The 27,392-nt window shown below is 55.9% G+C and overlaps 1 protein-coding gene across 8 annotated transcripts in view; it reads right to left on the minus strand.

Annotated features, from left to right (window-relative positions):
* Positions 1-3,040: 3,040 nt before the first annotated feature.
* The window catches only part of KDM2A (lysine demethylase 2A), a 98,828-nt gene continuing 74,476 nt past the window's right edge, over positions 3,041-27,392 (minus strand). For 7 of the 8 annotated variants that reach the window (XM_031943893.1, XM_031943890.1, XM_031943891.1 and 4 more), the window contains 11 exons: positions 25,768-25,894; positions 20,437-20,834; positions 12,946-13,029; positions 11,373-11,639; positions 10,925-11,056; positions 9,917-10,006; positions 8,238-8,950; positions 6,848-7,011; positions 6,602-6,760; positions 6,050-6,265; positions 3,041-5,942 (listed from right to left, as the gene is read on the minus strand). In XM_031943893.1, the coding sequence (XP_031799753.1) occupies positions 5,761-5,942; positions 6,050-6,265; positions 6,602-6,760; positions 6,848-7,011; positions 8,238-8,950; positions 9,917-10,006; positions 10,925-11,056; positions 11,373-11,639; positions 12,946-13,029; positions 20,437-20,834; positions 25,768-25,894 (2,532 nt within the window). In that variant the 3' untranslated portion in view covers positions 3,041-5,760. The remainder of the gene's footprint in view (positions 5,943-6,049; positions 6,266-6,601; positions 6,761-6,847; positions 7,012-8,237; positions 8,951-9,916; positions 10,007-10,924; positions 11,057-11,372; positions 11,640-12,945; positions 13,030-20,436; positions 20,835-25,767; positions 25,895-27,392) is intronic. The other variant, XM_031943894.1, reaches the window with a different exon arrangement.

The raw sequence follows: 27,392 nt of genomic DNA on the forward strand, positions 1-27,392 counted from the left end.
GTCACCCCGGGAGAGCCTGAGGGCACATGGCTGAGCAGCAGCGTCCTGCACTGGCTCAGGGCGGGCACAGGAGCGGGAGGGGGAGAAGGAGGGCACAGGGAGTCAGCCGGGCAGCTCAGTGCTCAGCGTCCTGGGTCGGCGAGACGCTGCTCAGCAAATCTGAAGCCGCCTCAGACGCTTCCGACTGCGAGACCCCGGATGCCCCCCCCCCCAATTCCTCATCTGGATGATGAGCTGGGAAGTCGATGGCCAACTGCCCCCCCCCCAAATCTCAGTCAAGAAAGCCCCAAACGGGCCGGGAGGGGGATGCAGCTGGAGACCGAGGCAACAACAGCCAGTGTAAGAACGTGCTCCCTCCATGGAGGAGATGAGGGGACCGCGGAAGACCTTTTAGACAAGGAGGTTTTACCATGTCAGCTCCGCTGGTCACGGTTTATTTGTCCTTTAACGTTTATTAAACACCTTCTGTTGCCCGCGCTGGGCAAAGCGCTCTTTATAAATATCATCTCATTTGATCCTCTGTGCAGGGATTGCTGTCATCACTCCTTTTTGGGAGGCTAGGGCAGATTGACCAGGGTCCCCCAAACAGGGAAGTTATTTGGGGGAATTGAACTCAGGCCCCTAACCAGGCTGAATGGGCCATTGGACAGTAGGGGACTTGGAGGCTGGGGAGGGGGGGGGAGGGACTGGAGGCACAGGGGGGAGGCCCTTACCAGCTTCATGTCCTCCCAGTGTCCCATTTAAAAAGGGGGTTGGGTCCACTTGCCAAGTTTGGAGGGGGCCCTGGGCCGGGCGCTCCCCCCCCCTCCCTTTGGGGACTGCCCAAAGGGACAGAAGAGAGGGAGGGGCCAGGAGGAGGGATGGGAGGCGGGGCAGGGGGAGGCTGGCCGGGTGGGGGGAGGAGCAAGGGCTGGGGAGGGGACCAGCCGGTGGAAGGAAAACCCCATATCCTTAGGGTGAAGGAGGCAGAGGGGAGAAACGCACCGGGATGGGGTGGGGGCCGGGCAGGACCTGGAGGCTCTTCAGCCCATCAGCCCCCGGGGGACCCAGGCTGTCAGTCCCCAGAGACGTCCCGGACCGGTGACCCTCCTGGGCAAAGGGAAAGGCCCTTGCCTCCCTCCCCCCGCCCTCCCTGAACTCTGCCCGGCCCAGTCCCCCTGCCGAAACCCCCCTTGCGGGGCCCCGGCGGTTGGTGGGCTGCACAGCATGAGCACAGGCTCTGCCCCCCAGAAGGGCCGGCAGAAAGGGGGGGGCTCTGGGGGGCGGAGGTGCTCCCAGGGGTGCTCCCAGCCCCACAGGGGGCTCAGAACACCGGGAGCGGGCCAAGGCCCCGCCCGCTAGTGTCCGGCTAACGAGGGGCCGGTGGCTGAGCGGGAGGGCCCTGCTCTGAGGCCGGGAAACCCCGGTGCGCCTCGGCCCCGGGCGGTGGGAGTCTGGGGCCCAGCCTCTGCCCGAGGCGTCTGCAGAGCGGGGAAGGCTGGGACTGTCCCGGCCCCAGAGAAGGCCGCCCCCGGCCGGGACCACAGAGGGGGGGTGCCCGCGGGCTCAGAGGCCCGGCTGGCGCCCTGTGCCCCCCCCAGCCCGCTTCCCCGAGAGCGCTGCCCGCCCTGGCACTCGTGCCAGCAGCTCCCGGGGAGCTCCCCCTCCACACAGACAATGAGCAGGTTGTTCCCCCGCGCCCCCCAGTAGGGGTCTCCCCCCAGCAGCCTTCGGGGGCCAGGCCCCTGCCCGGGCCGTCCCTGGGGCCCCTAGACAGCTGAGGCTCGCTTGGCTTCCCGGCCTCCCCCGCCCCCCCCTTCCTTCCTGCTTCCCAGCCCCCTCCGCCTGCTCTCTCTCGGGCCCTCTGGGGGCAGGGCCCCGCCCTCGCCGGGGGCTGCAGCGTGGCGCGGGGGCGGCCCCGGTCCCTGGGGGGCCCACTGCCCTGGCTGCGGCCTTCCCCATTGTTTCGGGCCCGGGGGGCCCCCCGGGGCTCCATTGGGGAAACCCCCCGGGGCCCCCCCCCCTCCCCCCCTCCCCCTTCTCTTTCTCCCCCCCCCCCCCTTTCCTTTTCCTTCTTTTCCCCCCCCTCCCCCCTTTTTTCTTCCCTCCCCTTTCCTCCCCCCTTCCCTCCCCTCCTTCCCCTCCCTTTCCTTCCTCCCCCCCCCTCCCCTCTCCTGCTCCCCCTTCCTTCCCCCGGACCCCCCCTTTACACCTCTTCTCCCACCCCTCCCCCAGGCCCCTCAAAAACCCCCAAAAAAAAAACCAATCCCCCCGAAGCTCACAAAATCCCTCCCTTCTTTTCCCCTCCCCAAGCCCCTTGGGAAACACTCCCCTCCTTTTCCCCCACTAAACCCCCCCCCCTCCCAGGGGGAAAAACCCCCAAGAAAACCCCTCCAACAACCCTTTCTGCCCCGTTTTCCAGGGCAAAGGGCTCCCTTCTGGGAAACCCCTCCTGGGGCCAGGCCTTTGGCGGAAGCCCTGGAGACCCCGGTGGGGGGTTTGGGCCCCCTCGGCCGGCCCAGGGTCTCCCTCTGTCACCTCCCAGGGGGAAAAACGTTTCACAATCCCCCGCCAACCTGCCCGTCCCCCCGGGGTCCGTCCTGGCCTTCCCTTTTTTCCCCTCCCCCAAGGGAAAGGGCGGGAAGGCCGGGGGAGGGGGCCCTGGGCTGGCTCCCCCTTCCCCTCCCTCCCGGCCCAGCCCCTTTGACAAAAGCATACCCATCACAAAATTTTTAAAAACTGTTTCTTATTCAACCCCAAGCAAAAACAAAAAAGCCCCCAACCCTGTCCCTGAGTTATAAAAAAAATTCCCAAGGTTTTTATTTAAAATTTATTACACAAATACCCCCCTCCCCCCAGAGCAGAAACGGCCTCGCTCTGGTGGCGAGCCAGGGGCGGAGGGCCTCCGCAGAGAGACCACCGGGCCCCGCCGGGCCTCCGCTTCCTCCCCGGCCCTGCCGGCCAGGAGCCCCCGGTTGGTGATGGAGATGCCAAAGACGTCTCGTTATCCCCTTTAATGCTTACATTTAATTTAAATTTTTAGCACAACATCGGAGATTTGACTCTAAATCAGCAACAAAAAATAGATATTTACAATATTTCTCCGGGAAACAAAAAGCACAACCAAACCCTTTAAACATAGTGACTTTAGGAGTTTTATTTATGGAGCAGTTATTTTTAATCACCAAGTGATTTTATATTATATATATATATATATATAATTTTTCTTCCTTTCCTCTGTGGTTTTCACCCCCGTGCTCAGAAAGGTGGAGGCAGGAGGCAGGAAGCCTCTCCCTGCTGTCCCGGGAGCCGCGGCGGACGTGCCTGGGGAGCTCGCTGTCTAGGAGCAGACTGCAAGTATTGCAACTGAAGCCACCTTTTCTCCTCCCTCCCCCCCGGCCCCGATGCAGGAACTCAAGAACTGCCACCACCGGCACTGCGGGGAGCGACCCCGTCCCCTCTAAAAGCCATAGTCCCCTCCCTTCTCCTTCAAATGAAAGCAAAACCCAGCAGGGGGAATCGATGTCCTTCTGCTGCGGCTCGCGCGCTCCCATTTCTGTGCACGGGAAAAATGCTTCCATTTTTCCAAGCTGAAGATGAAAAATCCCCAATCGGCTTGGAAATTTCTCTTCAGGTTAAAATGTCCCAAAGTCAGAGGCACTGTCCCGGCACGATCCCTGCTGTGAAGGGGTCTCTCCACCTCCCCTTTTTACAAAAAAGGCAAAAAACAAACAAACAGTAAGTCTTCGTTTCAGTATTTTCCACAGGAGCAACCAAAAAAGGCAGGAAGCTTCCAATTATAGGTCATTAGCAATAATAATATTAATAAGAAAAGGTTTTTGCTCAATACCCAGGGTTCTTTACAGAGAAGTTCCCCTACTGAGGCACTCGGGAATCGGGTCCCTGACATTCCGTCTGCGCGTGGCCCCGCGGAGCTGGGGGAGGGGGCCGGGCCTGGGGGGGGGGGGGTCAGGGCTGAGGGAGCGCCCGCCACTCGTCGGGGTGGCAGCGGCAGTGCGGCCCGCGATGGGACGCACGCGCGCAGCCCCCCCCCCCCCCTCCCCGCTGCCACCTCCCGCCCACTCCCTCCCCGAGACTCATTCTGTCTATCTGGAGCTCGAAGGCGAGGCCGGGAGCCGGTGCCGGGCCGGGTGGCCACCGCGGGCGCCCCCTCCCCCTGCCCACTGCTGCTTCCGAAGGAGCAGGGGTGCGGCCGGGCCGGGCCAAGGGGGAAGCCTGGGACCGGGGTCGACGAAGGGAACCGAGGGGCCGGTGGGAGAGAAGCGGGGACCAGGTTGTGCTATCGACATCCTTACAGACTGGGGAGCAGAGTGCAAATTTGCGTATAACGTTTAGAAGCTCTCGCCACAGGCGGCTGCTGTGAGCACCTCCTCTCACGTCCACACTGACCCAAAAAGAAACTCGACCTTTTCTTTCTCTTTAAAGTGCAAAAAGCTCTCTGCTGCTCTAGAGAGGATCTTTGGAGCGGCCTGCTCGATGCAAAAGAATGGGGGGCAGCAGGGAGGGAGCACACACAAGCCCAGCCCTCCCCAAAGCCTACACAAACAGGCACATGCAGCCTCCCCCCTCCCCCCTGCCCCAGGGCCGGGGGTCCGGGCGGAGAGCGGGCGCCAGCGGCTGGGCAGGGGGAGAGCCAAAGCGGAGTATTTCTCTAAGCTGAAGAACAAGGACTGAGTCACCAGACTATACACAAAGACAAGACCCTCCCAGGCCATCGGAAGAGCGGGGACCCGGCCTGGTCCTCGTCCGCCCCCCACCCCCCACCCCCCACCCCCCCAGCGGTGGAAGCCACCCGCTCCCTCCAAGCACACACACCCAGGGAAAGCCCTCTTCAGAGAAAGAGAGAAAAAAGAATCTGGGGGGGGGGGGAGGGAGGGAGAAGGGGATGAGGGGAGGGAGGCTTCAGCAGGGGGATCTGGTGACTGGAGCTAGGCCCGGGACCCTCTCCCCGCGCCCCCCCACCGCCCCCTGCCCCTGGGCCCCAGCCCGGCCACGCTCGACGGGGGCGGCCCTGGCGCGTCCACGGGGCGGCAGCTCGGGCCAAAGTACGGGGAAGCTGTTTGCTGAGCTCCGGGCCTTGGACAGTGTCAAGCTGCGGAGGGTGGGGACAGACATGGAGGAGGTCTCTGGAAATTCAACAGCACCAGTGTGATCGCAGGGTCCGGCCTTCGGGGCCAGAGCCGCCTTCTGCGAGGGCCGGGCAGAGCCTGATGGAGGAGACCCCCGGCCCTGAGGCCGACCCCCGGCGGCAGCGCCCACCGCCTCCCTTCCCGGGGACAGTGCTGGGCCCCGCCGGGAGCGGGAGGGGGGGGCGGCCCTGATGGGGCGGGGGTTGTGCTGATTAAGTTGGCACGGCACCCCCGACTATGAGCTTGGTCTCCAAGTGAGCACCTCAACAGCACCTCCTGTGATTTTTTTCCTATCCCTTTTTCATCAGAGGGAGGGAAGGAACGAGGGAGGGAAGGGAAGAGAGAAGGGAGCAGGCGGGTCGTCCCTGTGCCCGGTCCCAGCGGGACCTTGCAGCAGGAACACCCTCTCTGCCCTATCCTGCTGTGCCGGAAGGGGACGGGGACGGGAGAGCGAAGAGGGGGGAGGCCGGCCTCGAAGCCTGTGCCGAGTGGGGGAGCGGCTCTCCGCGGTGGGGAGGGGGAGGCCGGCCTCGGCCTCGAAGCCCGTGCAGAATGGGGGGAGCGGCTCTCCGCGGTGGGGAGTGGGGGGGGGGGGTTTCTGTTTCCTGTTCAGTCTGGGGCTGAGTGGGCTTTAGCTGATTTTCTGGATCAACTTCTCATCAGACAGGCAGTAGAGGCTGTTGATGGACAGGTCCGAGATGAAGTGCTCGCAGGCCTTCCGAGTGATCTGCTTGCAGCCTCGAAGGTCGATCAGGGTGACGTTGGAGATGCGCCGGAGATACAACAGGGACTGGTCCGTCAGCTTATTGCAACCTGTGGACACGGGGAGGCTCTGAGGGTGGCCCGGCCCCGCTGCCCCCGCCACCCCCTGGCCTGGTGCCCCCCCGCCCACCCCCTCCCCCCCGCCGCCACGGCCTTACCTGCCATGTTGATTTCGGTGAGGGAGTTGCGCGTGGAGGAGCCGACGGCGGTCAGCAGGTTGGACGACTGGTCTGTAAGGTGGCTGCAGTGACTGAGGTCGAGCCGAGACAGAAGCGGCATGTGGCGGATGATGAGGCGGAGGGTGGCGTCGGTGATGTCCAGGCCAGCCAGCCGGAAATCGGTCATGTTTCGGAGCTTGCTGCGATTGTCCTGACCTGCGCAAACACGAGGGGACTCAACACCCTGGGCCATGGGGGCCCCGGAGCCCGGGGCAGCCCTGAAGCCATCCCCGTGCCCCAGTCCCCCATGCTGGCCCTTCCCTCCCTGTCTCTAGCGAGACCCTTCACGCTGAGCCCAGTCCGTGTCCGAACGGGTTCTCACGGGGACGCAGATCCGGCTTGTGTCGGTCTGGGCCAAGAGGCCTTTCTGAGGAAGGGGATCTGAATCTGGGGCCCCACCACAGTGTGCCCGCTGCTTTCCCGGGTAAGCTTACAGATCTGGGAAGGGCCCCAGGCTGCGGGCCGCCGTCCCCCCAGGAGATCAGTGCCTACCAGGCTTATCAGTCGGCGGGGTCAGCAAGTCTCGAATCTGAGGGTCCTTGATTCCCACGGCCCACCGAAGGTCCAGGGTCCTGAGAAGTGGGCAGCTGGAGGTGCTGAGGGCAGAGACCGCGGACCAGGAGCAGCCTGCCAGCAGGAGATCTTTTAGACCTGCAAGAGATTGGGGCCATTTCAGACTCGGGTTCCAGGCTCAGGGGCCGGCCCCAAGACGATCCCCGACGGATCCCGGAGGCTCACCGGGAAGCCTGTTGACGAGCCAGGTCAGCTGCTTTTTGGAGATGTTGGTCCAACTGAGGTCCAGGCTGACCGGCTGCCTCTTGATGATACCGCTCAGGGCCTGGGGGACGATGGCCTTGCACCTGCTCAAATCAATCTTTGTCCAGAGTCTCTTGTCACAGCACCTGGGAAACGTGAAGACACCCGCCAATGCGCGTTAGGCCCCTGCTCCCCCAAAGACCGGGCCCTGCTGCGCCTTGCCCCACCAGCGCTGCCGGGAAGGCCCCCCGGGTCACAGACTCCTGACCTGGGCCAGCCCTAAGGGCTTTGGAACCCTTTCCATAAACCTGAGCAGCGAGCTCCCTTTTCACCTGGACAGCAAGAGAGCTCCGCTTTTCTAGATCACCCCCCGTTTTGCTGGAGGATCCTACATGGCTGGGAACGGGTGAGCAAAATCAAGTCACCCAGGTCTCAGCAGCTGCCCCCCCCCCAAACCCCCTAGTGTTTCTTGAAAGCTTTCCTCTTCTGCGGGGTGAGGGGGTGGAGCTGGACATTTTTCCTGGCCCCCTTTGGGGCTCTCACTCCAATCTTCCAAGACGCTTGGCACTCCCTGGGCAGGACTGAGGCGGGCGGCCTGCCCCGAGCCCCCCGACCCCCCAAAGCCCAGGGCAGCGCCCCAGTGATCACCACTGCAGCAGGGAAGACTCCCCACTCACTCCGGGCTTGGGCTGCGAGCTGGGCTGGACAGGTACTGGGGAGGAGGAAGGCTCTCTGGGGTTCCCACAGAGGGAAAACAAACTGCCTTCTCTGGCCCCCACAGAGCTCGGCAGAGCAGTGTCTCGGGCCCGAGTGCGCGTTACTGGGGTTTGGGGAGAAGAAACCCGCAGCAGTTTGCAAAGCTCACGAGGAGGAGGTTTCATCAAGTTGCCTTCAGCCCCATCTAATCACTAGGTTAGGGTCATTAACAAAGGGCTTCGTGGGGACGGCCCTGGCTCACACAGGAGCACAGCCAGCGGCGAAGCCTCCGGGGCTCTGGGTGTGCACAGAAAGGCGGAGGCTGGAGCTCAGCACAAGGCAGAAGCTTCCATGAAGGAATTACTGGGTGAGCAGCGGGAGGCTCAGGGAAGGCCAGGCAGCAGATTAATTCGAGCTAAGCTTCCTGGAGAAGCCGGGGACAGGTGTTCTGGGAGGAGCCAAGGAGCTGACCAAGTGAATGTGGCCAAGTAGGTGCCGGGAGGGGAGCTTCCCGGCTCTGAGCAGTTCTACCTGCCCGTTCCCACATGAGGGACAGAGGCGAAGGCCGGCGGCCTCCCCGGCGAGCTGAAGGCCCAACGAACTCACTGGGGCTAACCGAGAGCCCTGACCAGACCCCGAGGCGGCTGTCCCCGGCAGCCCCTGCTCGCAAGCTCACCATTTATACCAGGTCTTGCACACCCGCATACATTCACAAAGTTCTCTGCGGCTGAGGTAACGGAAGACAGACATCCAGACCTCCCGCTGCATCCAGCTCTCCTCCCCGTCTTGCGCCCAGCCGCCCCGGCCATTCAGCCGGGCGGCCCCGCCCTCCTCCGCACTGTCCTCCTCGTCCTCGTCCTCCTCGTCCTCCTCCTCCTCCGCGGCCAGGCCCTCCTCCTCTCCCCGCTGGGGCGCGCGGGCCGGACAATGCTGCACCAGCACGCGGGGAGAGTGGCGGAGGTTGGTGGAGGAGGCCGTGATGGCCTGCAGCTTGGGCACAATGGATGTCCCGTGCAGCTCTTTGGTGGGCCTCTGCAGCGTGACCGTGAGGTAGGACCCCCGGATTTTGGCCTTCTCCACTTCGGAGAGCTCTTTCTTGCCGCTGGGATTGTTCTCCTTCTCGCGCATCATCGTTCGCTCGGTGGCCTGAAGCCGCAGCAGCTGCCGCCGTTTGAAGCGCTCGTCACGGCTAGCACTGTGGTGGTCACTGGGACCGGCCCCTGGGGAGGACCGGGTCACCACGCCTCGGGGGGACACGGGGTCATGGATGAGCTGCAGCATGGCAGTGGGTGAGTGAGGGGGTGGCGTGAGAGGCTCGTCACAGCTCCGCAGAGGCCGCAGGACTTTGGCTTGGACCACGTCTTCGTCGCTGTCCTCCATCTTACGTTTCTGCAAAACGGACCCAAGGAGAGGCGGTTAGCGGCTGCTCTTTGCAAGCTTGGGGCTCAGAGGCCTTAAAGCGGACCCGGGAACCCCCCCCCCCCCCCCCCCCACGGCGTGCATCCGGACCCTGGAGGTGCCTCACATCCACCTCCCACAGGCTCCGAGAGGGCGCCTGCGGCCACCAGGAGCCGCGCCTCGGCCCGGGTGCAGGGCTCGGTCAGGCACGCCGGGACAGATTCTGGGGGCCCGAGGCTCTCAGAGCCGGCCCGTCCGGCCCAGCTGCTGTCCGGCACAGAAAAAGCCCCGCTCCTGGAACAACGGTCGCAGTCTCACCCCAGCCTCCGGCCCTCTGCGGTCAGAGGCTGGCATCCAGCTCTTACAAAGGGTCCCAAGGCAAGATTAAATACAGTTGACCGGAACCCATCTGATGTAACAGGAACTGCCAAGTAACTGCCCTAACAGCTACTCCTCAGGGCTGAACTCCAGCACCTCCTGCTCCAGGACTCCTCTACCTTCCCTTCCGTGTTATGGGGGCACCAAGATAGGCCCAAGCCCTCGGGCAGGACCTTTCTGGGGCTCCCTCCTCAGGCCCAGCTGCCCCAACACCCCGGGCCCCAGCGCAGCTGGCCCTGGGGGAGGTGGGGCGCTCCACACAGGCCGTACTGGGGGGGGCAGGTGACCAAAATGGGAACTCACTTGGCTGGGAACTCAAAGGTGGCCCACCCTTGGCCGCTGCTCCCCAGCAGCCTCAGGTTTTGCTCCCGAAGGCCGTGCCCTGCCGTGTCTGACCCTTTCCCCTCTAGATTCTCCAGCTAAGCCTCCAGTCCCTGCCCCAACCCCGTGCCTTCCAATTCCAAGTCCGGAGGCGGGTGCTTGAGTGAGGGCATACAGGGGGGCAACTGTTTAAAAAAGGGGCATGGGCACGGAGCCCGGCTCTAGAAGGCTCCGGCTGCCGGGATCTGGGCCGCTCACCTGTACCTTCTCTGAGGTATCCTCTTGGTAGCATTTCGGGCACTCCCAGCAATTCGGCAGCTCGTCATTGAGCAGCCCCTCTCCGTCCATCTGCAAACACAGTCAGGGGTCAAGGACCATCCTTTCACCCCGTCTCTTTTCCAACCATCCTGGGGCTGGGAGCGACCTCACCAAGTCCCCTATTCAGCAAAGTCAATGCTCTGAGAAGTGCTGGGATCTGAGCCAAGATCACACGAGACACGGGGGAGGGGCAGTTAAATGAGACCCTGTGCTTTTCAGAGGAGAGTGGACCACGCCCAGGCCCGGCCTTGTCTAGCGCAACTATCCTCGCATGGGCCTGACAGGGCCACAACCGGATGCCCGGCCCAGCTCTGAGTGACGTGGTTTAGGAGGGACCTCAGCAAGTGGGAGAGCACTGAGCGCTGGCCAATCCGAGGAGGATTGAGCTGGGGACAGTTACCTTGGAAGAGAAGAGAACACAGGGACCTTATGCATTGCAAGCTTAGCCTGAGGACGAGAAGTGACACTTATTTTATTGGCCAGAGAAGGCACAATGGGGAGCAATAGTCAGAAGGCAGCTCCTAACCCTGAGAAATGTTCAAAAGGAACATGGGTTCTCTCCGGAAGTGGAGTCTTCCTTACTGGAAGTCTTCAAGGAGATGTGGCTGCCCCCTTGGAGGGAGCGCTAGAGAGAGAATTCCCGTTTGGGGACCGATGAGTCTAGTTCTTTGAGGGGTCCCGCTTAAGTCCGAGCTTCTCGGCGTTAGGACTCTCAAGGCCATGGTCCCACTGGCTCCCCAGAATTCTATTGCCATTTTAAATGGATCCCAATATTTGTGGGGGATTTCAGGGCCCCATCCTCCAGCTAGGAACGTTATCCCGAGAGGGGAAACAGCCTCGATCGCTGGGCGCGCAGCTCAGGATGGGGGTGCCCCCGGTGGTGGGGCCGTTCTGGCTCTCCTGTGTCCCCCTCCTTCCTCCATGGCTCCGAGGAGCCAGGTGTCTCACCTGCAGGCAGCCGGGATGAACGATCTCATTGCAGATACAGCATTCCATAAGCTTCTTCTCAAAGTCTTGGTTCTCCTCATTCTGATCCACTTCTCCACAGAGAGAGCACGTGACCGAATGAGGCAGTCGGGGCTAAACCAGGGGCAGAGACAGGAGTCAGGGAGACTGCGGGCCGTGCTCGCTCCGCCTGCTGCAGGCCTTGGGGCAGCTTGCAGAGGACAAGAGAGGCCGGGGGGTGGGAAGGAGACACGGGACGATCGCTGGACCAGGGTGAGGAGCAGCAGCCCCGCTTCGGAGGAGCCCGAGTCCAGCGACACCCCGTGTGACCTGCGCAGACCCCTCCCCGGGGTAACTGGGTGGACGGGGCCTGAGAGCAGCAGAAGACAGTCCCGAAAGCCCCCCTCCCTGACGCAGACCGGCTGCCCCCCCCGCCCCGGGGCTCACTCACCGCCAGACACTGGCGAAGGACACACGACTGCTTCATGCGCCCGGGCCCCCCGAACTTCTTCATGTCCCTGCAGTAGTGGCAGACACCACACTCCCCCTGGACACAGGCCTTGCATTTCCGACATCGAACCCGCCGCCGCCGGGCTCCTGAGACAATGGGTGAGGCAGCGGGTCTTACCGGGGTCAGCCGCGGAGCAGGCTTCATGGTGTGAGGCTTCGTGATGGGGATGGTGGGGACCCGCACCTTGGGCCGCGTGGGGAACTTAAGCTGCAAAGAGAACACGGGGGTCAGCGGCTGTGGGAGCGGCCGCAGGAGACCCCAGGAACGGGCTTCTCAGAGCATTTCTCCCCGCACCCAACTGCCTCCTCCTCAGCCTTCCCGACTCCGAGACTCCCCCAGGTGTTCAGTCCAGCTCTGGCCAGCCCCGTTCGGACCCGCGCCAGTGCCTTTGTCCCTGAGTTCCGCTCCCCCCTGGCCCCAGGGCCGGCAGGACCGGGCGACGCTGCAGCTAAAGTCCCCGGGGCCAGCAGAAGGCTCTGGAGGCCTCGGTTCTTGCCACGCCCAGGGCACACCCTGGGGATCCGGGGGTGGGACGTTACCAGGCGCCGGTGATGGCGCCGCCCCGGTGGCGAGCCCAGGCCTGGATCCTCGGGCACGTGGGCACACACCTGTACTTATTCTGCTGATAATTTTTTTTTTTTAAGGGTAGAAGCCACATCCTGCTTCCTCTAACTCTGCTGTTCCTGAACAGGGCTGTGAATACAGCATGGGCATAACCCAAGGGGGCGGACCAAACTTGAGGTAGGGGGGAAAAGAATGGGCATTTATCTAGCACCCGCTGTATGCACAACACTACCAAGCACTCTTCTTCTGCAAAAAATATTTCAGTTGATCCTCATAACTGTGGGAGAGAGGTGCGGCTCTAACCCCCGTTTTATAGGGGAAAATGAGGCAGAGCGAAGCCCAATTTGAGCTCGGGTCCTTCCTGACCCTGGCCTAGCCCTCTGCCCTCTGCCCGGGGGCCTAAACGTCGCGAGCTTTCAGGCAGCCATCTTTCCGTTCTGTATCTGAAAGGTGGGCCTGCGCCCGTCTCAGTGAGATTCGCGCTTCTGCTTTATTTTTAGGTTCCTGAGGAGGAGCAAGACGGTCACTGTGACCATTTCATGCTCCTGGCTTATGGTCAGATGGGCCCAGAGTGTTTCGGGAAGCACTGGCCGCCTCGCCCGACCCAGGGGGTCAGTGGCTTATGGGCCTCTCAGCTCAGGAGGGAACGCCTTCTTTTTCTAATGCCTTCTTTTTCACTAAAGAAAAACATGAGGGGAAATTCTGAGAGTGACCTCACGATCACCCAAAATCCCATTCCGATGGCAGGACTCCGGTCTCTGTCACGTGCCCCAGCCTCCTACTCCCACTGGGTCTGACGGGCCTCCCGGGCCCCAGGGTCAGGGTTCAAACATGCCGGCGGGAGGGGGCTTCCTTGGGGAAACACCTTGGGGAAAGGCCAAGAACCGGGCCCTAGGGCTCCGTGCCGCCCCCCCAGCAAATGCCCCGGGGATGGGACTCTGTCTCTTACCTTGTCCCTTTTGGGCCACTGTACTATGGGGACTCCAGTGAGGGCTAACTTGGGATCACTATGGGCAAGGTCCTCTAGCAGGATCTGTGGGAAAAAGGAGAGAAGCAGAGCAGAGTGAGCAGGGCCACGGCTCCCTGGGAAGCCCTCAAGGCTCCCCCGACATCGCTTCGCCCTGCAGAACGACAGCAGCAGAGCTCATCACCTCTCAGCCTGGGGGGCTTGGCGACCCCGGGGCCCTCTACCGACCCACTGCTCCTGGGGTCAACGAGCCTGACCCAGGAAGCCCTGGCGATTCCCCACACCCTCCCAGGAACCCCAGGCAGCCAATCGGGGCCTCCCCTTCTGGGGGGGGGAGGGGGATGGAGACTGACGATGATGACACGACACACACACAGGCAGAGGGCTAATTGCCGACAACAGCTCCCAGAGCTTCAGGGACTGAGCACTTTTGAGGATCGGAGGAACCCTCCCCCCCCCCAAGAGCTTGACCGTGGGTTGGCTCCATTGGCATTTACTGCATTGGAAGCAAAAATGCCTCAGTAATTATGAGGAGAAGCGCTGTGACCTTGGGGACCTCGGAAAGGCTCTTGGGGACTCCCGGGAGCCCCTGGACTTCCCTTCAAGGTCAGAAAACAGCAGCGTTGGCGAGAACAAAGGAGCCCAAAGCAGAATGAGGCACCCCACCCCACCCGGTCCTGGGTGAATGACTCAGGAGACAACGGCACTGTGACCTGCCTCTGGCAGACCGCCTGCACCTGGCTTTCAGACGTTGGGGAAAATACGGCGCCAGCCCCCCCAGACGGACGAGAGCAGCCCCTTCCCGGTGATCTCCCCAGCCCAGCGGCTCCCTTCTTCCCCGGGCAGGGGTCCCCAGCGCGGCAGCCTCTCCCCTGTCACCCGGCTCCAAGCGAGGGCACTGCATGGGCCGCCCGCCCCATCCCTTGCCCCCCCGGCCGCCGCCTGGCAGAACCCCGTCCCCGGGAAGCCGGCGGCCCTGCTCCAGATGCTTCTCCCCCTCCCCCAAAGGGCTCCCATTTGCGGACGTGTTTTATTTACTTCGTGTTGCTATGGCACCCCGTCAGGGAAACCTCCCTTAGCACACCGTCAGGGGTGAGGGGCGGCTGTATCCAGGGGACGGGGCTCACTCTTGGTCTCCCGGGTGAAAAAACCAAACCCACTACCACCCACCCGGGGGGAAACCTCCCCTCCCCCCCTCCCAGAGGCTCTGCCCTTTTCCTCTCCGACAGAACAGTTCCCACAAACAGGGACTTTCCACTGAACAAAACCCACTGCGCCTGCTCCCTCCCAGGGCCGCATTTAGGTTAAGGGGCCGGAGGGGCCCACAACTTTTCCTAGGGGTTGGGACCGGGGGGCCCTGGGGTCGGGGCAGAAATCCCTCCCAGCCCTCTCCCCCCCTCTAACACTCCCCCCCCCCACAAAGCGCCAACACCCCTCAAGGGAAAACCGGAACACGGAAAAGCCAACCCCACATTTGACCCCCACCCCCCCTCCCCTACAAAAGGGAGGGGAGGAGGCCCAGTAATCAACACGGCCACCCTTCTCCCCTCCCCACCTCCTCCTCCCCCCCCCGGGGGCCCCCTCTCCCCAAACTGGGGCTCCCCAAACTTCCCCACCCTCTCCCTCCAAACCCACACTCTTTCCCAAATTTTAACCTTTTGTCCCCTTTGTCGGGACTTGTCCTACCCCACAAAATTGCTGTCCTTTCCCTAAAACACCCCAAACCCCAAACGGCGGGGCTCCGGCCCCAGCCCGTGGGACAAGTCGGGATCCGACCCCGGAAAATGGGGAAAAAAGAAGGAGGAAAAGGGAAGAGAAAGGAAGAAAAAGGGGGGAAAGAAAAACCAAGCAAAAGGGGGAAAGGGGAAAAACAAAAGGGGGAAAAAGGAAAAAATGGGAAAAAAAAAAAGGGCAAGGGAAAAAAAGAAAAACAAAACCCAGAAAACAAACCCCTCCAAAGGGACCTCCCCCTCTCCCTCCATTCCAAACTACCCCCCCAAAAAAACCCCCTCCCCCCCCCCCCCGGGCCCAAAGCCCAACCCCCCCCCAAAACCCACAGAAAGCAAACTTTCCTTTCAGCCCCCACACTCCCACCCCACCACCTCCCCACCCATGGCCCCACCCCCCCCCTCCCTCGTCTCACCCCCCATAAACCACCTTTACCCCCCCTTCCATTGGGCCCTTCCCCGGCCCCCATAACAGCCCCTCCCCCCCCCCCAAAAACCACCTTTTCCTAAAAACAACCCCACCCTCCCAAACTTCCCCCAACCCCCCTTTCCCCACCGGAAACTAGAACTGGTCCCCCCCACCTCCTGCCGGGCTCCCTCCCTCCCCTAACTCCATTTAAAACCCCCTTTTTCCGACATGCCCCTTCCCTCCTACCCCCTTCAGCCCCCCCGGGCCCCACCCCGCCCCGAGGGTCTAACCCCCCTAAACCCACCCCCCCTAAACGACTTGAAAACCCCCCCCCCAGCCCTCCCCTGCCCCAACCCACAAGCCTGTGTGGTCCGCGCCCGCCCCAGCTCTGGGGCCGGGCCAAACCCTGGGGGGTCCAAAGGCCCCTAAGGGCCCCTGACCCTCCCTTCTTGACCCAAAGCGGCCCAAAGGACCAAAGCCCTTCAGAACACCCCCCGAAGAACTGGTTTTCCGGCCTGCGCCAAAGGGGGCCGGCCCCCATAGGGCTTTCCCAGCTCCAGGGCAATAACTTCCCCGGCCCCGTCCCTGCCAAGGCCCCAAGACTTCCCCAAATTTTTGGGGGCCCCCGCCCAAGCTCCCCCAAAGGCCGGGGGATCTACCAAATTCCCAGTTTTAGAATTAGGCTGGGGAAACCACCCAGGGCCCCCCTTGGCGACCCAAGGCCAGCCCCGGGGCAGCTTCCCAAACCCAAAGCCTGAGGCTCCCCAGGCCCTGGGGACCCCCCCCAGGCACTGGCCTGGGAAGAGGGGTGTCCGGTTTTCTCCCCAAATATAAATACAGAGGGGGGGCCCCAGACAAATCCCAACAGAGCAAGTGAAAAGGGCGGCTCCCCAGGGCTTGGGCTCCACTGCAGCGGAGGCTCCCAGAAGGCCTCTCTCCCACCTTTCCACAGAGAGGCCCCCGCCCGTCCCCAAGCTCCCTCCCAAGCCAGGAGCGGGTGAGTCTCACTATTCCCAGGTAAAAGCCAACAGGCGGTAAGGAAGCACAACGAGGCGCCCCATGCCGATTCCCAACGGGCCAATGCCGACGGCTCCAACCCAGCGCAGAAGCGCGCTCCCCCGCGCCCCAAGTTGTCCCCTGTGGACTCCCAAGTCTGAGCGAGCCGACGACCTAGGAAGAGGGGGGGTGTCTGTTTTGGGTGAGCTTTGCTTCCAAATTACTGCCGGGAATTAACGAAGTCTGATTTACCGGGCCTGTCTCCCAGACAAAGAATTACCAACAATTTTCAACAATTCGCCGTCATTTGTGTCATTCTACTTTATAGGAATGGTAGCTCTCTGTTGGTGAACACGTGTTCAGCCTTGCTCTCACCTGAACTTAGACTGAAATCTAGAAGGCCTCAGAGACCATCTAATCTGAGCTCCCTTTTATAGACGAGGAAAATGAAGATCCAGAGGAGGAAAGGCAGAGGGCAGCAGGTCCCACAACCAAAAGGAAGGAAGGAAGGAAGGAAACAAGCATTTATTAAGCACCTACTGTGCGCCAGCGGTCTCTCCTTTGGTCAGGCCAGGCTTGGACGGAGCAGCCCCCCAGCACTCCCCCGTATGACCTTTCAGGGGCTGCGGCTCTCCCTCCCCGGGGCTGCAGTGAAGAATTCCTAACTGTGCACTAAGTCTGTTCCAGCCGGATCCAACAGTCTTCTCGGGCAGCCTTCCATTTGTTGAACACGATTAACATGTTCATGCCCGTGTTAGATTTAAATGCTAGTGGGAACCTGACACCCACTAAGAGCCCAATCTGGAGGCTGGAGCACAACTGTCGGGTCCCAGGGAGACTGGCCCCAGAGAGACGAATCAAAAGGAGTGCCGAGGTCATGAGTGTGGCTAAGGAGCCTCGGAACACTCCCCCCCTCCAGCCTTCTCTTCCTGCCTCAGGCTTCCCCACTTCCTGTCCTGTTTTACTCCACACCATGTTTGGCCTGCTTTTCAGACAGACCCCAGCCCTTGGGAATTCTTCACCCTCCTGCCACCGAGAGCGCTGAGCATGGGGAATCGCCAAGTTCTGGGATGCCCTTTGTGGGCTCCCCGTGGTCACAGGTCCCTGCATGGCCCACCTTGGGTCTTGCCGTGTTTCTTAGAGAAAGGAACTTGTAAATCACGATGGAGAGCCGAGAGGGGGCTTTGAGATCAAGTGGCCCCGCTCCCTCACTTTACAGGTGAGGAAACGGAGCCTCAGAAAGATTTTGTAATAGCTTTCCAAGACTAGTTATAATGATACAGGATTACATCAGTGACCCAATCAAGGGATCTCGTTATCTCTAAAATATAACCAAAAAACCCAGTAAAACATGTCACGAACCATCCTGCAGGAGATTATAAAATTGGCTTTCCTTCCCTATTTCAACAGATCCCTTTAAGGGAGATTCTAAGGGAGGACAGTGACTGTATAAAAAAAGTTATATTTGAATCCACAGAATCTCAGAGTTTAAAACAAACAAAAAAACCCACCCAAATCTAATGATACTCAGGCCCAAAGGGCTGAAATGGGAACTGAGACGTCAGAACATCTCCGAGGGTAACCCAGGTAGACACAACGTGCACGTGGTCACATCCTCAAGAGCACGGTGGGAAAGCCGCCTTGTGTTTTTGCCTTCAGAGGAGACTGACCTGCTCAGAACGTCAGATAAAGGACCCCCTACGAGGGGCTAGTGGGCTGGCTGGGGATCCTACAGCAAGTAAGTTTTCTCCTTTCTATAACCCTTCTCCCTCCCAACTATACAGACCCAACACCTTCAGATCATACAGATAATCTACCGTAAAAAAAAAAAAAAAAAATGAAATATTTTTGTTTTTCTTATACCCAAATGGACTGATTTCCTCCAGTAGAGGCCTGGCCACGCCATTCCCCTACTCAATCAATTCTAGCGGCTCCTATGGCAATCCTCTGGCTCTGAAAGCTCTTTGCCCCCCTGGGCCACTCCCACCCCTCCGGCCTTCTTCCTTCTGCCCCCACCTTCTCACTGCGTCCTCCTGTCTGGGATGCTGCTGTTCCTCCTCTTCACCTCCTGGGCCTTCTTACTGCCAAGGCCTTCCCTCTAAGACTGCCTCCGATTTACCCTGCAGAGATCCCCCATGCACTCAGGTATTGACACATTATGCCCCTCACTGCATTGGGAGTTCCATTCTTTGGCTCCCCAGTGCCTGGCCCAGCATCTGGCACACAGTTAGTGCTTATTAAATGTTTGCTGATTTGTTTGCCCCCAGAAATAATGAACACAAAGAACAGTAAGCAGTGAACTTGATAAAACATGGTTAAATTGGTGAAACCAAGAACTGACCTCAAATGAATCCTCCCAAGCACTTTTTAACCATAATTCAAGCTGTGTGGAACTCTGTAGGCTCCTTCCCCAATGTCAGGATGACATTCTGCGTTCCTAAATGCCAAAATTTACAGCTCTTGAGATTTTGTTTTTCTACCAACCCCTGATGCCAAGCAGAACCCGCTTATGCAGGTGACATAAGGAAGGGACAGTTGGGATGGCGGACACCAGATCCTTTCTGATCCCCAAGCCCTTCTCGATGTCCTCCCTCCACAAATGGGGACCGTGGCTCTCCAACACTTCTCACTCTGTCTGCCCAGTCCCCTCAATTTCACCCATAAGGTATGAAAAGAAATTACGTCCTAAGCTTCAATGGAGGAGACCCAAAGCTGGGAAGTATCTTCCCTGAGACGGAAGATGCTAGGAGACCTCTCAGCTGCCTGCAGATGGCCAAAAAAATAACTGAAGCAGAAAGCAGAGACAGAGAAGTACTAATTAAGGAAATTTAGTGCTCCTCACTTTAGTTCAATGTAAATGATTTCTTTTAAGTTCTCACATACTTGCAAAGATCTAGGGGATAGAGACTTATCACACTTATTAGGAGCTAGAAAGAAATTCCTAGATCTTTTTTCCCCTTTTGCACAGTTATTCATATCTTTATATTTTCTTCTGAGATAACTTCTAAAGACTTCTTTAGCCTTTGGTGTTCATATAATGAACCTATTCATGAAAACAAAAAACAAAAAAAGTTTCAGATTACTCATATATTCCTAGGGAAATGGAGGTAAATGAGGACATATGAGATAAGCCTAACAAGTCCAGATATAGAAGAGTAAATCACATATACCATGTAAGGGATCCCAATACTGTACTATGACGGCTTAGAATTTGCTATGATCTTGTCCACCAGAAATATCCGACATATACTCAAGTTTAAATTTTACTTAAGATTAATCAAATGAGATTTATTCTTAATGGCAACCTAAGAAAAAATGGAGGCCACTGCCACACTCTATCTAGGCTGGGAGAAGGTGTCAAGGGTCCTCTAGAGAATCTAGAGGCCACTAGTAGGGAGTTGAGTAACACCACAAAGAAATGAAATAAACCTCTTTCTTCTTGAAGTGACCAGAAATCTCTTCCTCAGACTGCTGGGAGATTCCTAGAAAGGTTTCTCAGGTGGAATGAGCTTGAAATACAATCTTAATTGTGAGTCTCCTAGATTCTGGTTTTTAGAAATGGCCTGAGATTCTTTCCTGAGAAGAGTCTGAGATTAATAAAGAGGAGAGAAAACTAGGCCCTTCTGGTCTTCAAGCATAGCTTGAGCACTGACTGATCCCAGACTAAATGCCCCTCTAATCAGTCGTGTCCTCCCCCCTTCCCCCAGCCAGACCCTCAGGGAAGACCAGGCTCCTAGAAAGTTCAAATGGAGAGTCCTGGCAGTTCCATTAACTTTGCCTACATCCCACTGGTCATGGGAGCCAGGACTGTGACTTGGTAGTCCTTGGTTTCCTATAAAAATCCTCAAAAGCTAACTTGTGCCAGCATAGTTCATTTTTCAGTAATAAACCTATCAAACAGTTTCTAGGCACAGGAATAACTCTTTAACTTTAACCTGGAATTTAAACTTTTTCCAAATAGATTCTCTGAAGTGAAACTTTCCCTAAAAAACTTCAAATAAAAACTCACAATCTTTTTGGTGCCCAAGAGAGATGAAACAGGGATAGACAAAACCTCGCCTGCATCTCAAGCCAAGTCTGCTTGGCATTTTATATGACACCAGCAAGGTCTAAGAGCAGATTATAAGCTGGCCAGAGTCAGGAATCCACAGAAAGATGCCACAAGAAAAACATTATCACAGGAGACCGGAAGCTCTCAAAACTTGGCAAGACACAGCCACTGGGCCCCAAAGCCACGTCCCCGCACGTTCCCCTCCCCCAGCCCAGAAGCCAGGCCCCGCCACCGGCCCTTCCTTTGGGAGGGGCTGCTCATCCTGCGGTCCTTGCAGATCGGGGCCTCACCTTGACATCAGCAATGAGAGCATCTTCATCTTCGATCCCGGTTGGGACACATTTCTTGTGTAATGGCAGTGACTCTAGCTTCTCCACAAGGCACCGGAGACCTTCCAGCTCAAAATGTGTCAGGTGAACCTGCTTGTCCTTCCGGGGGCTACACTGAGGATCCCACATTTGACCATTGTGGGAGCTCCGGCTAGACTCTGAAGATGAGTCCACTGACAAAGAGGGTCTCTTCAGCCCTGGCAGGGTCCTGCAGGTTTTGCCCAGCCCGTCATAATCCACGTTGACTCCGTTGGCCATGGGGCTGGTGAGGATAGAGCGTCGGCTGCTCAGGCGCCTCGGCTCCTTCTCGGAAGCCTCCTCATCCACGTTTCCTGACTCCAGACCATTTAATTCCAAATCTGCGGAGGCAGAGAAGAAAACAAGATGAGAACATGGTAGAGAGCCCTAGCGGACACCATGCAAAAATTAACATGGGGGAGACACAGAGGTTATGGTGGCTAAATGGGTTTGATTGGTCAGCACGTGTAAAATTTGAAACAAGCGGTTCTTGGACCCCTGGGGGAGGGAAAACTCCCCCACTCCCCAATACTTTCATGTCCCTCCATCACCCCCATGCAGGATCAGGCCTCTATAAAGGTTCTCACTTCCTTTGGTAGGAACTCAAATGTGTTGCCCTCCTAGCTGACTCCTCACCCATGCTTCTCTCCTAAAATTATTCTTCACCCTCTTCAAGATGGTCATTCCCTTCAGCCCCAGTCCTTTATCTACTTTAGTTCTGACGTCACTTCCCTCCTTCTCCAAAAGGTTTACATTGTCCTAGCTTCTCAATCTCACATCCCCTCTTTGTGCCAACTTCAGCTTCCTTCTGTTCACAACAAGCCAGGGAATGAGCCTGGAGAAGTGTCATCAGCTGGAGATGGACACTATAAATTCACATTATCCAACTTGGACTGACCTCTCACTGCAGCAAGGCAGGCAGTACAGTCTTCCCCACTTTCTTAAGTCCTTTTCTTTGTCTTGATCTCCATCAGCCTCTCTACAGCTTTGACCCCATTTCCTGGGCCCCTGTGCTGGACACACAGGCCTTGCTGGGTCTGCCTGTTGCTTCTCAGTTTCCTCTGCTGCCCTGTGATCTGTCCCCTAACTGTGAGAATCCGTAAGTTTGTGCCCGGGCCCTTTTGGTTTCCCTTTCTTTAATCTTTCTCAATAGTTACATGGAAGTTGTGCCCTTGGACACAAGTCTGGCAACTGTTTCTGAAGACGACTCCTAGCGTGGGATAGCCAGCCCCAGTTTCTCCCCCAGACCTCCATGCCCCTTCCCCAATGATTTAAGGGAGATTTCAAACTTGGTGTCTAGGAGAGATCTTCAACTTGCACCATCTAAAACTACACTCACCACCTTCCCCCTAAACCCACATTTCCTTCCAAGCACCGGTCGGTCTCCTTCTACTGTCATCTTAGCATTGTCCTTGCCTCCTGACACTCTTTGTCGTGTGGATCCAATCAATTGACCAGTGTCCCCATTTCTTGCCTTCACTCCTTTTTCTCCATACATACAGCTTTTTTTATTAAAAAAAAAAAAAGTGAAAAAACCCAAACCCAACAAACTTTTATTAAGTACTTCTATGGGCCAGGGGTTGGGTCATACCAACACAATAAATCAAACAATTTCCACTTTGCTGTGTCTAACTTCAGGTGGAGGTGGTTACAAAATCACGTAACGTCCTGGAGGGAAGGAATACAAGTCACAGCTCCTTGTGTAGCTATCATCACTTCCACCCAGGAGAGTCCCTCCCGCTTCCATTTGACCTCTAACTTGAGACTGAACTCATTTTCCTTAAGCTTACAGCTGATCATGGGACTCTACTATTTAATCAACTTTAGTAGTTTCCCATCGCCTCTAGGACAAAATGTTAGCTCTGCTTACTTTTTTTAAACCTCTCAAACTTGCCCCCGACTTAGTCTTTCTTAAACCTTTTTTACTCTCCTCCATTGTACACCACAAGCAGACCGGTCTTGGCTGGGATCTTCCCCATGCCTACAATGCCCCTCTGCTCACCTCCACCTTGGAGAGTCCCTCTCTGCCTTTAGGGGACAGGCAGGCACACACACTCACGTTTATTAATATAAAATTAATGAAAACAATTTGGAGTTTTACTTTTTGATTTATGCATTTTACTACACACACACACACACACAAACTTCAAAGTTGACCTTATAAGTTAATTAGTATATGCCTTAGCCCAAAAGTCTTAGTGCAGTCTTAGGTATCAAAGGTCTAGTTTCATACACACACGCACGCATGCACGCACGCATACACACACACACCTGATTTTAATTTACAAGAAGAAGGGCCAAGGGACATAAACTGGCATCCTTAAGAAGAAAACTGAGCCATCAAAAGTAATTTCAAGCTATCAAGCCTTAAAAATCACACTAAGACTTTTGGGTCACTACACACACGTATGCAATATATAAAATATATCCATATAATATATTAAATAATGAGTATGTGTAAGTGCACATGATAAAAATGTATATAATATGGTACATGTGATATGTAAATACATACATATTTTCTAGAGATAGTTTATTTTTTCCCAATTCCATGTAAAAACCATTTTAAAAATTGATTTTACAAAATTCTGAGTTCCAAATTCTCTCCCTCCCTTCCTCCTCTGGGACATAGGTTACATAACTTTATACCGTGGATATTTTTACATAGATTAGGGTGCAAGCTTGTGAGCAGAGAGTGTTTCATTCTTTGTACTTGAATTCCCAGTGCCTTGCACACGGCCGCGCTTAATAAATATTTGGTGACTGGCTGACCTCCACTAGCAGGGAAAGAGCTAACTCTTTCTGAATTACCCTATTCGACATCTGTCTCCCCCAGGAAATGCTTCGAAGATCCCCTTGAGTGGTCCTAGAGCTGCCCTCTGGGGTCAAACCAAACTCTTATCCCCCTCCTCCCACAGGACGGGCCTTTTAAGTGCCTGCAGAGAGCTACTGTGCTCCGCCGAGTTCTTCTCCTAGATAAATATTGCTAAATCCATCAGCTGCTTGTGGCTAGGTGCAGCTTCCAGATCTTAGCTCACCATGGCTGGCCTTCAGACTGACCAAGTCTTCAGTAAAATGCCCACAGGAGAACTCCATACCATGGGGTCCAAGCCTCTCATCAGGCAGAAGGCACACCCAGGAAGTCTGTGGCGACCTTGGGGCTGCACTGACGTGCACTGAGTGGTACCTGCCCAAGGTCACCACAAATGGGTCTGGATGCCTTGGGGCAGCCGGTGGCGCAGCACAGTCGGGAACGCCCGACATTAGTTGGTTCTGGCCAAGTCACTTATCTTCTGCTTGCCTCAGTTTCCTTAGTTGTAAAAAGGGGAGAATAAGAGCACCTGCCTCCCAGTACTGTTGTGAGGATCACATGACATAACTCATCACAACAGCTAGCATTTAGTGCTCTGCAAATGTTAGCTATTAATAAGTTGGTTATTGTTATTATTACTTGATATCTTTCACCTGAGTCTGAAAATCAATTTCATGAGACTGTACATTTACATTAATTCCCATAACTTTTCATCTTGGACCCTTCATGCGAGAGAACTTTCCAAAACTGGAGATATATTAACTGAACGCTTTGGGGTTCATTCAATAGTCATTCAATACCATTGTCAGGTGAGCCTATAGTTCAAAGGACTACAATGAAAAACTGAAATGCCTTGTTAAAAAGCTGGGAATACTGTGTTTTCCATGTGTATCCCCTTGGATCTCCCAGTCTTATAAACCCGATCAAAAATGAAAAAATGTATCTGGAATGATCTTTTTTTTTGATCAACATATACGGGCCTTCTTTCAAAATGCTCTCAGACTTGACATCCTAGAATTCTGTCAACAAAGTAAAGTTCACTGGTCCTAATTTTGCTTCTTCCATCTGAAATACTGGAATGCAGTACAGGCACTTGGTTCTGCAGCCCTTTTCCTATTGTTCCTATTTTTCAAAGGCTCTTGAGAGTGGCCAAAGTGGCTGCCGGTCTTTGGGATGCAGTTTGTCTGGAACTAGCCAACAGCGCATTGAGGACTAACCGGAGCTTTGCTCTCTGGCCATTGCCCCATCAGTCACTTCTGTCCCAATTAAATTCAAAAATTGACTTTTACTTAGGACACCGAGGAAACATTTCTCAAGGGAATGAAGATGCTTTCTGGTGACTTTCTAACACAGCCCAGCACACAGGACTTGGTCTGTTTTCCCTGCACCCTCACACTCCTAGAGCTGCTTCTTTCTGCTTAGAGCTGCCCAAAGCACCCATTACCCCATGCCAGTGGCACTGAGTGATGCTGTTGCCCGAATACCTGGCAGCATTTATTATGCACCAACCTGTGCCAGAAATTATGCCAGGTGTTGGGATGCAAGTAAAAAGAGTGAGATAGTCTTTGCCCCAAAGTATGAGGCAGGAATATCCAAGGAGAGCGAACTCTTTTGGTAATTAATTACGGATCTATAGTTTAATAAGGATGAGCCAAAGACTTCAAGAAATAACACAGACTTGGTATATAGTAGGTTCTTGGAAGTCAGAAAGAAATGGAGAATTTTTGTGAGAAACGGATGTTTTGTGAGCGATCGTATTGTCACAGAAGACAGAGTGGCATAGGTGAGGATGCCCCTGAGTGCAGGGCCTGCCCTGGCACAGATGGCCCTTGTGACCCTGGACAGGCCACACAAGTTCTCAGCACTCCAAGGAACGAGACCACAGGGTACCCAGCGGCTGGCAATCCATATCCAGAGGGAGTGAAACCATACGTCTGTTCCCCAAGGCTTAGGAAAATGTCAAGACAAAATGTCTGTAGGGTGGAAATCTCAGAGGAAAACATATTCTTTGGATATTACGGCGTGGCCTTCTGTCTCCTTTGAGACACTAACTAGCCGAGTAACGACATTCTTTAGGCAACGAGACTCCATGTCCATATAAGAAAAATTCACAGGGACCACAACAAGCCCACCCCCATCTTTCTAATAAGACTGCGCCAGAGCACTGAGGCCTCCGGGAAGGTGAGCCAGGACCAAGATGCGGCCAGCTACTGTGGGCAGCCTGGGAGTGCTCCAGCGCCCCTGGCAGGGAGGAGCAGATGGCCTGGGGCTGGGAGGTAGGGAACTGGTCATCCTCCTGACCCTGTACAGGGCATACCCTGGTGCTCATGGGAATCAGACCAGAAATGCAATTCCAGGAAGAAGAGTCTTCCGAAGTCTCCTAAAGATTATGACTGGGGGAAAGGGGGGAGAATGATTTGCTTTCAAAGACTAGAGAAGAGAGAGTCAAGTCAAGTACTCACCCATGCTGAGGGATTCTTTCTGGAAATCCTTGGTCAGGTGGGAGCGGTTGGTGATGCAGTAGACATATCGTTCTAACACGTACCAACACATCTCATAGTAGAATGGATAACGGAACTTATTGGGGACCTATATAGGGACAGGGTAATAAGCAGAATAAATTGATACTTCAATTCCAAGGAAACCAGTCCCTCTGAGTAATACAATTAGCCATGGCTCCATCCCTTTTCTCCTCTGAAAAAAAATGAGGTTTGAACTTGGTGATCTAACTACCTTCCAGTTAAAATTCTATGATCCCACAGAAGACCTTTTGAGGGTAGAATGTCAAGAAACTGACTTGGTCAATGTTTAACATATATTGGACTCTTGCCATCTAGAGGAGGGGATGGGGGAAGCAGGAGAAAAATGGGAACCTAAGGTTTTGCAAAGGTGAATGTTGATAATTGTCCACGCATATGTTTTGAAAAATAAAAAGCTTCAATAAAGGGAGGGGAAAAAGTGACTTGGTCATCCCAGGATGTCAGCTTTATGAGGAAACAATCACCACAGAAGCCTGGAACTCAGAAAGGCAACCCAGGACTATTAAGGGAAAATGGCTATTAACTTCTGACTTGGTAAAATGGAGAGAAAAACTGTGTATATGAAAAACTTTCTGGATTTTGGTTTTAGGATTAAATCTGTAGACAGAGTGTGATGTCCAATTCAGAAAACTTCTGGAATCCATACCCTTAACAGAAGAGAAACCTAAAATTGGTCTGTTCTTTGAGAAGTTGCAGGTAAGCTTCTTGAAGGGAAGGGATCTTTTGGATGATGTGAAAATCCAAAACCTGGTGCACACAGTCAGGGCTGAAGGGAACTGAACTCTGAAGCAGAAAGGGCTGACAGGACGGGCTATCTCATCATGTTAAGATGTCGATCTCTATCTGCACACAAAGACCAGAAATCTCTGGCTCTGATCATCCGTGGCTTTCTCCCAGCCTCCCTAAGAAGAGTGCTCTGGTTCAGCCGAACAACCCAACTGCTCTCCAGAATGATGAGCAGTGAATGCCATGCTGGGAAGGGAAGCCACGAGCTGGGTCAAGCAGCAGCAGGACCTGGGCTCCTGCCGCCACATGTAATAGAGAATTCAAACACGTACTTGAAAAACTATTTTGAACTTAAGACTCCCTAAGAACTTCCAAACCTCCTCCTGGGCTGAATGAAGATTTCTGTAAGTCTAGGTGCAAACAAGGAGACATGGGGCCTTTCCAGGCAGCTCAGGTGCTCTCTGGACAAAAGGGGAATGGAGTCAGGACAATGCAGCCCTCAGGAGGGTCAGGATGTGCCGTGCTGTGTGCCTGAATGCTTGGAGGCTAAGAAAACCTGTAAAAGCTTCCCAGATCTTATCCTTTCACTTTTAGATCACATGTCTTCAGCTCTGCTAAAAGGGATAGAAATGAACAGGAATCAGAGAGGGCACTTTGCCTTTCTCTACCAGTTAAAGTGACTGTTTCCCAAACCCAGTAATTCTTGGACTTTGTGTGAGGGGTCTTGGGAATGGGGGTAATATTCAAAGAACAGGCAGAAGATAGACATTCAACATTCAAGTTTTTAACTTGGTGCTCAAGAGAATGATTTGTGATTGACC

Source organism: Sarcophilus harrisii, chromosome 6 (genome assembly GCF_902635505.1).
Source record: "Sarcophilus harrisii chromosome 6, mSarHar1.11, whole genome shotgun sequence".
Classification (NCBI taxonomy): Eukaryota; Metazoa; Chordata; class Mammalia; order Dasyuromorphia; family Dasyuridae; genus Sarcophilus; species Sarcophilus harrisii.